Source organism: Sapajus apella, unplaced genomic scaffold (genome assembly GCF_009761245.1).
Source record: "Sapajus apella isolate SASKATOON/1434 unplaced genomic scaffold, GSC_monkey_1.0 scaffold21, whole genome shotgun sequence".
In the NCBI taxonomy this organism is placed as follows: domain Eukaryota; kingdom Metazoa; phylum Chordata; class Mammalia; order Primates; family Cebidae; genus Sapajus; species Sapajus apella.
In genome coordinates this window covers 20,665,479-20,677,572 of record NW_022436961.1, presented here as the reverse complement: position 1 = coordinate 20,677,572, position 12,094 = coordinate 20,665,479, and the positions used below count along the sequence as shown (strand labels likewise).

The window sequence follows — 12,094 nt, the reverse complement described above, 5'->3', positions numbered from 1 at the left end:
CATAGCTTTCTCCAAAAATCACGGAGCTCTGACCATGCTCCTGACACTCTAGGAAAGAGCCAGCAGACTTTCCTAAAGCTTGCTTGCATCTTCCAGATCACCATAGCTGCTCTACTAATAACAAATAATTTCCCAAAATGTTATCAATTTATTATCTGTGATATCCCATCTGGAGTCAGCCCTCCCTCTCTGTTTCCAAGGCCATCATCTAAGTTAGGACTTTATCATCTCAAACTTAGGTTCCAGGTGTTTTCACCGGTCTCTCAGACTAATGTTTAGCCACTGCCACCCAGCCTGCATGAAATTTACTAAAAAAGAGCCCTCCTGATTGTTATTGATCTCAATATAAAACCAGTCCAGCTATAAAGGGTATGAGTGCTCAAAGTAGTATGTAAAATGACATGACTAGTAGTACTGTTGCTCATTTAATAACATAAAACAATCTAAAGAAAAAAAATTTGAGTATGTTATTCTAACATGAACATTTATATAAGTGAAATTAAACATTTAACTGCTGTTACTATATCAGATGAAAGGTGCTAAATAAATTTTAATCAAAATTAAAATACTGGTAATGTGGCATATACAAAATTCTCAATGGGGAGTCCCAATAGGTACTATAAAAAGGCATACATACAGTCACCCTCTAAAACAGCTGTGAAGAGAAGCATGCTGTAATTATTAGAAGGCTATGAAAAGAGAAAAAAACTATGGTGTTACAAATGAGTCCCAAATTAAAAGCATCAAAGGCTGGATTTCCAAAGTTAAGATACTAACGTGTGACTAAATTGTTTCTCTCTTCAGCATCTTGATAGTAATCATTTAGGAAGAGTAGAATTATTGAAGGTGAATAATACTTCTAAGTAACACTGGCTAGGCCAGAAAGTTTAACAATAGCAAGAACAACAATGACGCTCATTACTGAGGGTAACAGGTAAGAGATTAAGGGTGTTATCTCCTATGCAACTTCACCACTCTTACCCTTATTCTCATTGTTTTTCTCAGCATGAGGGGCTGGCATGAATAGAATAAACAGTACTTCTACTTAGGCCTCCACTGAAGGGAAACAATTTAGCCCTGGCACCCTAGAGACCTTGCACATGTCCCAAGAGTGCAGAGAGGGTAAGGTCTAAATCACAGTGGAAGCTGTCTTGGCAGAAGGCTATGGAATCACCCTGGAATATGGACAAGAGAGGCTTGGGAGAAGGTGCTATATGGATGGACATTTTCCACTCACTTCCCTCTCACCCCGGGATGATTCTGTCAGGAGAGTTTCCCATCTCCTGTCAGGTTCTAATGAAACATGAGACCTTTCTTCCTCACCCTTCTAAGGTAAATCTGAAGTCTAAGAACAGGCTTAGCTGCAGTATAGCACTGATTCTTCAGCAACAGGGTGTCTCACCATTCAAGGAACAATTGTTAGCCAGCCCCTTTTATTTTGGCGTCCCTCTTTTTAAATGTGAGACAAGGGACACAGAGAAATGGCACCTTGGACTACTCTTCTTTTCTCTGCCTAAGTAATTAATAACTCTCTAAATCCAAAAAGTTTATTGGTTGTTTGCCAGACAACTCTGTCAGGTCTTGCCTTGCCTAATGTTTGACATCCATTTCATGTCCATGTTCATTAGTGAGCAACAGGAAACGGAGGAAGGAAGAAATAAAAGATGCAAGGATGGTAAGAACCCAGAAGTCAGCACCTTAACAGTTCTATCCAATTTTCCAAGGAAAGACTGACAAAAATCTAGGTTCCTACTCTCTAATATCTGACGAGTACAGTTTAACAAGATTATAGGTTGATAAACACAAAAACTCAGGTAGGAAATTACCTTCAACTCATAAGGTCTAAGTCTGATCTCAAATTTAAAAGATATTACATAATGTATAAATTCTTACCTCACATGCAACATGTATTTTCACATATAAAGAGCTTCTAAAGATTAAAACACGTTACCGAAACAAAGTTAAATGAGATTTATCAAGCTACTTCTGAAAGATTGCCAACATGCACAAAAAACACACATATATAGAAATCTATTAAGTTTGAGACAGAGTAACTGGCTGTGCTATATTTCTCAAGACAGCAATATAATTCCCACTAGCTGAAATATTTGTCATATCTGTTACCAATTCCTCTCCTCATGCTTGCACCCAACACTACACTTTTCTTATTATTACAACAATCTGACAGGCTTTCCAAACTTTTTCCCACCCGGCTCTATTTACCACTTCAAGATACAATTTAAAAAAAAATCAGCCAGGTGTGGTGGCTCACGCCTGTAATTACAGCACTTTTGGAGGCTGACATGGGGAGATCACCTGAGGTCAGGAGTTTGAGATCAGCCTCATCAACCTGGAGAAGTCCCATCCCTACTAAAAATACAAAATTAGCTGGGCATTGTGGCATATGCCTGTAATCCCAGCTTCTCAGAAGGCTAAGGCAGCAGAATCGCTTGAACCCAGGAGGTGGATGTTGCAGTGTGCCAAGATTGCGTCATTGCACTCCAGCCTGAACAACATGAGCAAAACTGTCTCAAAAACAACAAAAGAACGATATAGTAAAAATCCTTTTTTCTAACAAATCCTGACTATTCCTATAGCACAAAAGGAGCAAAAACAACCTAAGCCAGTGGTCTAGCTCAGTACTTTTCAGACTTTCATGTGCATATCTTCATATCAAAACACTTCCTTCATATAGAAAATCTTGTTAAAATGCACACTGAATACATACTGATTTAGTAGGTATTAGGTGAGGTCCAAAAGCCTGCATTTCTAATAAGCACCCAGATGACGTAATGCTGCCTGTCCACAGTTCAGATTTTGAATAGCAATGATTTAGCTAGTTTGATTTTACCACATATTACTTTGGCTCTACTATGTATAGTTTGATTCTGCTATCAAGCCTTTTATGTTTGTGTGTGTGCCTTAAAGTGGTGGTCTCACTAACAGGTAGTCTTGAATGCCTGTTGAGTAAATGTGAATGCACATTTCCAGCAGGTATTTTTATCCTTCAATATGAAGGAAGAGAGCACGAAGATCAGAAGGCCAATTTTTGCCTTAAATGGGTTTCAGAAAAATGCAAACATACCAATACTTCTACGGTTAGGTGGACATAGCCAAAAATTAGCTAAGGTTCCTCTAAAATCTGCTACTCGAAGTGCAGTCCACAGACCAATACTGGCAATACCTAACGGTATTAGAAGGCAGACTCTCATCTCCCTCCTAAGCCAAATGAATCAGAATCTGCACTTCACTGGATTCCTACAAGCTTAAGAAGTATTGCCCTGGCAGATTTAAATTAACTATTTGAATGAGACAATGCTGAAATTTAAAAAGGTTAGCTTTTCTTCATTTATTTATATGACAAAGAGCATCTTTGTGGGTGCAAGGCGCTAGGAAATTAAAAGTTCTGGGTTGTCTAAAGGGCTGGTCTCAAAATGACCATTATCTACTTAAATGTTCTTTGGTAGCACCAAGAGTAATCTTGGAAAAGCATAGTAACTTTCAACAACTTCAAATTACCAATTAATTTACTAAATAAATCAGTTCCTCCTAAACCTTTATAACCAGAAAATTACTTCAAGGCCGATAATGTGTATGCTAAGAAAAATGTCACCCCTGTCACTCCTGTACAAATTTGCTTTTTAAACCATCAGTCAGGTTCTTCATATGGCATTCAAGGTAGGAGCCAAGGACTCCAAGGATAGACAAATTACTGAATTTTTTTAAAATGTACAAACATTTTCTTTTATATTTGTGGTTTTCATTAGACTTTTCAAAGGTTTCATTATCCAAAAGTGATTAAGATGAATGTTGCCAAAGTTTACAAGTGTATTTTTTACTGCAGGATTTCTCAGGGCCTTTACTATACTTGTATGTGTTGTGAACTTCCAAGAAAGGGAGTTAGCAGTGTGCAATGCTATTTCAAACTTTCCTGATTATAAGCCTAGAATACTTTGTTCTTAAACACCATTTTTTTCTTTTTTTTTTTTTTTTTTTTTGAGACAGAGCCTCACTCTGTCACCCAGGCTGGAGTACAGTGCATGATCTTGGCTCACTGCAACCTCTGCCTCCCAGATTCAAGCAATTCTTGTGTCTCCACTTCCTGAGTAGCTGGAATAACAGGTACGTGCTACCACGCCCAGCTACTTTTTATATTTTTAGTAGAGATGGGGTTTCGCCATGTTGGCCAGGCTGGTCTCAAACTCCTGACCTCAGGTGATCCACCGCCACAGCCTCCCAACGTGCTAGGATCACAAGCATGAGCCACCACGCCTGGCCTTAGGCACAAAATATCATCTCCTTAAACTCAGAACAACCTTTCAAGGCCACAGCCCACTGTAACACTGCAGATTTTTTTAACCTAGTACACTTCAGTAAAAATTCAAAAATCAGAGAAAATCTATTTTTGTAAGAGGTATGCAGCTAACACCATAAAGAAAACTTAATTTTTTTTTAAAACAACTTTAATATGATACTCAACGGCAAGATTGAGTAAAATATGAGTTTAGTTTCAGAAGGACTAAAGCCAGCCTGCATTAAAACTGGTTTTATCTATATGATATTCAAAAACATTAATCCAGAAAATTAAACCCTATTTCAAATATTTTGTAAAAAAATATTTGAAATATAAATATATATATATATATATATATATATATATATATGTAACTAAAAATGACTGTCAATGAAGTCTAGAACAGCACCTGCCCATCTAGCCTTACTGAAACTATATTTATGTCAACATGTCAAAGTAATATTACCAACATTAGGCTGAAATTCAACAAATTTCAATACTTACTTATGTTTCTAACTCTGCTTTTCAGCTGAGCAGAATTCCTCTTCTTACTTTTTGACTTGGGAGTTTTATCTTTAGATGCCAGGCTGGCCTGTGCAGATGCTTTTCTGGTCTTGAATGTTTTAGTCACTGTTGCTGGATCTACTGGATCAGGCATACTGCTAAAGCTTTCCAATGATTCTTCATCAAACTGGCATCTTCTCCCGTTTGTATCTGATTGATTTTTGCGGTTACTATTTGTAGCTTTATCTACAGACACTGCAAATCCAGTCTTGATAAACGGTTTCTGTACTTCACCTTCTTGGTCATATAACCATGGTGTCCTACTGCTATCCACCTCCTCTTCAGGCAGTTTTTTATTCCTTACCAATGAAAACAAGTTTTTATAAGTAACAATTGTGGACTTCTTTATTTACGAAAACTCCAAATATACTTAATTTATAGTCTACTCTTGAGTAGATTTAGGTGAATAAAACTGCCAAATAAAATATTTAAAGGCTATAAAAATGTTTTCACAAAAATACACATTAAATATGCAAATATCACATTAGCTAAGGTACTAAATTAGTTTTAATTCTGGACCCATCTCACTAAACCACTTTTACTGGCAAAAGTTCCACATCAAAGATCTAGCATTCGCAATGGAAAACAGTGGGAGACAAAAATCAGGCCAGGTGTGGTGGCTCATGCCTGTAACTCTGGCACTTTGGAAGACCGAGGAGGGAAGATTGCTTGAGCCCAGGAGCTCAAGACCAGCCTGGGCAACATGGCAAAACCCCATTTCAACAAAAAATTTTTAAAATAAGCCAGGTACAATGACACGTGCCTCCAGTCCTATCTACCCGGGAGACTGACACAGGAGGATCCCTTGAGCTCAGGAATGCAAGGAGGCAGCGAGCTATGATCGTGCCAACTGGACTCCTCCCTGGGTAACAAAGGGAGACTCTGTCTCTAGAAAAAACAACAAAAATCAAGGAAGGATGGGACACAGAAGAACAAAAGTTGGAAGAACAGCTCAGAAAGAGCTATAAGAGAAGGCTTGGGAACATCCATGGATTTGTGTTCACCTAAAGCAGTTCAAGCAGAATGAGAATTTGGTGAAAACAATTGGTCACTCAACTAGTAATTTATTTCTCCACTCAAGTCCATAGTTCTATTAGTGTACTGTCATTTCCCAAATTTTATCTGCTGAACACTAGCATCTACTATTAATAAGTACTTAACAGTCATCTACGGTGAGGAGAAAACACATCAAGTTAAACAGGTCTGTAAAATATCTCAGAACTTTTAATTTGCCAATGTGCTTTATAATCTCTTGAGAGTGAGCAAGAAGTCCAAAACTTTATCACAAAACTTAGCAGGAACAAGACTGCTCCTAAGAATAGTCTAGGAGACAGTGACCTATAGGATTTAACTCAATACAAGGGTTAGAGAAACCTGTAACTTCCAAGCCAAATTTAGCCTGCTGCCTGTTTTTGTATGGCCTGAGAGCTAAGAATGGCTTTTATATTCTTAGTTGGAAGAAAAAAATTTAAGAAGTTTGTGACAAATGAAAATTATATGAAAAAAATTTCAGTGACCATAAATAAAGTGTTATTGGAGAACACGGCCATACTCATGTTGACATACTGGTAGTCTGTGGTTGCTTCTGTGTAAAACTGTCACAGAGGAATGGCTATGATAAACACTATGCGCCAGCAAGGACTAAAATACTATCTAGACTTTCATAGGAAAAGTTTGCTGACCCCTGAGTAAGACTACAGGATTTTATCTGACTTCTTATCTCTAGTCATTTAATTCCATGAGATTACAATAGTTGAGATTTGGGGAAATGAAGTCTAATCTGAAGTAGGCCAAATATCTAAAATAATATTAGACATTTAGATTCATCCTAAAAATGACACAAATACCTAATTTAAAATCAGAGTAATTTTCTATCAATTATATATAAAACATGGAAAATAATGAAGTAGGAAGGCCTATTCATTGAAGCTTTAAATAAATGCTTACTGCTTGTGATGGATATTCATCCAACCACCATTTCTGAACGGCACCTGTGCACTAACACTGTGTTAGGCTTCTTACAATAGAATACTTTTATAAAGCAACATGAGATTTAACAGGAAAAAACAGAACTAAAAAAAATGAGTCAACAAAGTAAGGGATATTAATCATAGGATTTCTAGTGATGAATACAAAGTTGTAATTCTCAAGAGTTATTGGTTAATCAAGTAAAAAAAAAAAAAAAAAAAATCCCAGTTCACGACTTAACAGTGTGAAAATGCTAATATAGGAGCCTAAGACATTCCTAATCATATAGCTAAGAGAACTATAATGTCAATTATTGATATTTTTAAGGAGTAGGAAAGACAACGAGAGATACACCTGACAGATTAGGCTCAACTGAGCCAATCTTTCACATTGAGTCAAAAATTGTATTTCAGAAGATTATAGCATTGAAAAATAATTGTAAGAAACAAAGAGAAAAAAGAAATCCTATGATTAATACCATGCATCCTCAAAACTTATGAGGCAAAAGCTGTTTTTATAAACCAACAGTACTCAACATTATATCTGAATAGGTTTCAGGAAGTGATTCTAATCAAGGGCTAGAAATCAAAAAAAGGGACCATCATTTAACAACTATCTTCTAGCAATTAATATTAGTTTCTAGTCCTAAATCAGTGAACAGCAAACTGGTTTAACCTTAAAGACAGGTATCAAATCAGAGACAAGAGATCCTATGAGTTATGCCACATCCTTCCAAACTGAACTTTTTGTGTACCAGGGTTACCGACCAGCAAGAATCCAGTATCTCATCTCGTCATATGTCAAAGTTTTATATTTCCAACTTTATCAAGCCAAATAATCACAAACATACTCCCTAGTTGTGTTTTCAAATTACATATAATTAGATGTAATCACAAAAGGGAATGTTTAAGCAATAAAAGATTACATTTACAATCAGGTACCTTGGTTTTTCTGCTCCAATAGAGGAACTGCTTTCAAAAGGTTTTGGAAAAGCCATATATTCTGTTTTTCCTGAAGAATTCTGGGCTAAGGGTTGCTGCTGTTCACTAGGTGTAGAGATATTCTGAGAAAACTCTCCGAAATTAGAAGGAAATAAAGGGCTGAAATTCATACCTAATCAGTAAGGTAGTAAGAGAAAAATAAAGAAACGTTTTTAGCCTTAAAATAAAATTAAAACAGTTTTAATTAAATGTGCCATTCGAATCCACCAAAACAAAAAAAATTGCTGATTAAAAAAAAAAAAAGCTAATACTCATTTATCCAATCATTGTTTACAGCTCAGCCCACTATGTTTTAGGCACTGGTCAAAGACAACTAATAATCCCCACTCCCTTAAGAGCGAAAAGTTAGAAATAATAGTTTCTGACATTTACTAAACTATTACTGGGTGCCACACTCTACTGCAGGCACTTTACATGTTATTTGGTTTAATACTTAAAATGTTATAAAATAGATATTGTATTCATTTTACCAGTGAGAAAATAGGGTTAGAGATCAAACGTCTAATAAATGAAAAAGCTGGTTAGATCTCAGGTCTGTATGGCTCATAAGCTTATGTTATTTCCACTGTTTTCACTGGGAAAGTGAAATATAATTAAATATCAAATAGTGTTATGTATTAGAGGTATTTACAAGAGGCTACTAACAACATGGGGAGAAAGAGATTGGGAAGGTTTCACAAAAATTATACTGTTTATGAAGAATATAAGAGCCTTCACATAGAGTTGGTATGGGTACGAAGTATATTTTAATAAAAAGGAAGAGCATTTGCAATTTCTTACTACTAACGTTTGCTGCCAATATTAACTGATGCTCAAGAACTAAAAGGCCTGTTAAATTTTTTATGCCACACTGTCCTGAAAATTGATTTTCCTGATCCCTACCGATAAGGCCTAAGGTCAGGCTATCATTCTTTTCATGATATTACTATGACAGCCTTCTATTCACCAGCTAGATCCTCCACTCCTTTCCTCCAACTTCTCCTGAACACTTTCACCAGTGTAATCTTTCTAAAATATAAGTTTCATGTTATCCCTTGCTCTATGACCTTCAACGGCCCCTTCCTGTCTGCAATATAAAAGCTAAGCTTCTTTGCACATCACAAAATGCCTCTGCCACTCTTCAGCCACATCAATTACTCTTCCCCTAAATACTAGCCACCCTTAAATACCTCTAAATTCCCTGAGTGATGTACTATTTCATTGCTTTATACTAAGTGGGTCTACTGATTAGAAAGCCCTTCCATTTCTAATCTCTCTGGAAACAAATTCTATTCATTTTTTAACTTAGGTATCTTTTTTTTTTGCAGGGGGGACTGATTTGCTGACACTCCCCAGCATTTGCACCCCTGTTATGGCACCCATGGCACCGTACTCTAAGCATTCATTAATAGCATCCTCACTACACCCTGAATTCCTTAAAAGGATCAGTGCTACTCATCTTTGGATCCCAGTAACTTACATAGTGTCTGGTACATAATGAGTGCAGGAAAAAACATCCAAAGAAAAGCCTAAGCTAAATGTGCTCACCTTTAGTCTATCAGTATCTCCCTAAGAAGACACGGTACTCCTCCAGAAGAGCACTGTCTTATTCATCTTTACTCTCCCAGTGTGTACACAGTACCTGGTATACAGGTTAATTCTCTCTCCTCTTAAAAAATAAATTGAAGCAATCATTCCCAAGTAGTTCACTGAATTTCATTAGCAACCATATTACTAAAGTTTGGTCTAGAAAAAAAACAATGCAGACTGGGCACAGAGGCTCATGCCTGTAACCACCACTCTGGGAGCCCGAGGTGGGTGGATCACCTGAGGTCAGGAGTTCAAGACCAGCCTGACCAACATGGTGAAACTGTCTCTACTAAAAAAATACAAAATTAGCCAGGCATGGTGGCGCATGCCTGTAATCCCAGCTACTCGGGAGGCTGAGACAGGAGAATCACTTGAACCTGGGAGGCGGAGGTTGTGGTGAGCCAAGATGGTGTCATTGCACTCCAGCCTGGGCTATAAGAATGAAACTCCATCTCAAAAAAAAACAAAAGAGAAAAGAAACAATGTAGAAAAGACTTTGTAACTGTCTTTGCAAAAATTTCCTAACCCATTCCAAAAGAAGGTGTTAAAACAACTATGCAATAGACAGATTATGTTCTTAAACACTTTGCTTTTATTTATTTTCTCTTTAGGATAAGTCACCTACCAGGTGCAAATGATGAAAAGTTAGCAAATCCAGGTATACTGAAGAGATTTACAGGCTGTGTTGGAAAGCTGAAAGGACAAAATAAACTGGAAGAAGGAGGGTGTGATGCACTATTGCCTCTTTCCTTGCTTCCAGGTTTTTCTGGATGCTGATTTTGTTGGTGCATAAGTTCATTTAGCATTTGTTTCAACCTACAAAAATTTAAGTAAATAATCTAAAAATCAGTTATATCACCATATATATAAAGTACATTCAAAAAGAGTAAATGTAAAAAATGATTCAAAAGCATGCAAAATGCTCTGATACTATAGCAAATATTTGCTTGCTCTATAGGCTTAATTCAATAACTTTGCCTCTTCAACAAGAACTGAGCTTAGTACTTCTGTCTAACAGTCAGTGTAACTGTAAGAAACTCATTGTTTTGTTTACAGCTTCACCATGGTACAATTTACACACCATAAAATTCGCCAAGTAAATGTAAAATTCATTAACATAAATTTATAAACACAGAAATCCAAGGTATTAAAAAAAGAACATTAGGCAAACCACCACTTATAAAATTCTCAAGAGATAATGTCCAAATATGCAATTTGGTTCTTGCTCTTTTCTCCCAGAAGCTAATAGTAAAACCTTTGCTCAATGTTAGCTCTTCTACAGTCCCAATACTTCTAAGAAACAGATTACCTCTGAACATTATTCTGTTGCCATGTGAGCTGAGTATAGCACTGGTTCAACTGGTGCATTATCAAGTGTACTTGAGGAGATGCAACATTGCTGGGCATAACACTGTAAGGACCCGTGAGAAGAGTTTGTAGCAGACAAGATAGAGTCTATTGAAAGAAAGTTTCTGTTAAGTTATTGATGACTTGAGAAAAAGTTGTATTGCTTCAAAAGTTATAAAAATAGAAGCAAAATGTATTTCATAGCAAATTTTACCTGCTGGTCTTGCATCAAAGTCTGACAAATATTGACACTAAAATCAAGCTGTTTCTTTAGCTGATTGATTTGTTCTTGCCATTGTTCTTTCTCTTCTACATAAGAGAGCTCTGACACCCAACGAAGGTTTTCTTGCCGTTGCATGCTGATATTCTGTTGCCTTGTCTTGGCTAAAGAACGATAATTTTCATCTGCTGAAAAAGGGCAATTGTTCTTCCACCTAACACAAGATTGAAAGCATTAAGTCATCATACATAACAATTTGGCTTTTAAAATACAGCAATAAACTCTGATACTCTGACTATGGGCCAATGTTCACTTTCAAATTCAAACATATAAAGTGTTAAAAAATATAGAGAGGGGAGAAAGTCCAGATCTTTAGTTTTGTACAATTATCAGTTTTCATTACTTTCCACTTTTTTATTCAAGTTTTTACACAGAAGTGTCCATATAATTAAGTATTCTGCAAAATAAAAATATTTATTATGTCAAGTACTTTTCCATTCCTCATGCTTTAAGTTCAACCACATAGCATTTCATCAAGGGGAACTACTCTATCTACTTTACCATCGTTTATTTAAAAAAATTTTCACTGTTACTAACAGTGTAATAATAAATATATTTGTTAACAGGCCTTTTTCACTATCTACAATTGGTTATTTTTGCTTAATTCTCAAAAGCAGGAGTGAAGACTGATCCAGTTTAGATGGATCTACTGCAACAACATTCTTGTAGTATAACAAATTATCTATCTGTTCTTCGTCCCTGGTTCCTAACACAGAGTTCCTAAAATCCTTGGGATCTTCCGAGTGACAGTCTTTTGTTATGCTTAACAAGCCGCTTTCAACCAGACCTGGATTTATGCTAACTGGACCAGTCACCAACAGTCAGCAATTCCATCAATTATGCCTAAGCAATTAAATTTCCTAAAAACTACTCAACAGGGTTCAGGCAGCTTCTGGGTCAATGAACACATCAAAGTGCTGGAGAGGGTGGGGCACACAGAGAAAAGCATGGAAGCTCTGCACACCTCACCAACCCATACCTTGACTTTACGCACCTCTTCGATTTGGCTGTTCAGAATCCTTTGTAAGGAATAGGTAAACACAAGTAAGTGTTTTCCTGTATTTTGTGAGT

At 36.5% G+C, this 12,094-nt stretch overlaps 1 protein-coding gene across 19 annotated transcripts in view; it reads right to left on the bottom strand.

The window, feature by feature from the left end:
* Nucleotides 1–12,094, bottom strand: part of PCM1 (pericentriolar material 1) — a 115,883-nt gene that overhangs the window by 49,269 nt on the left and 54,520 nt on the right. For all 19 annotated transcript variants that reach the window (XM_032287977.1, XM_032287982.1, XM_032287983.1 and 16 more), the window contains 5 exons: nucleotides 10,958–11,177; nucleotides 10,706–10,851; nucleotides 10,022–10,212; nucleotides 7,768–7,939; nucleotides 4,799–5,157 (listed from right to left, as the gene is read on the bottom strand). In XM_032287977.1, coding sequence (XP_032143868.1) covers nucleotides 4,799–5,157; nucleotides 7,768–7,939; nucleotides 10,022–10,212; nucleotides 10,706–10,851; nucleotides 10,958–11,177 — 1,088 coding nt within the window. The remainder of the gene's footprint in view (nucleotides 1–4,798; nucleotides 5,158–7,767; nucleotides 7,940–10,021; nucleotides 10,213–10,705; nucleotides 10,852–10,957; nucleotides 11,178–12,094) is intronic.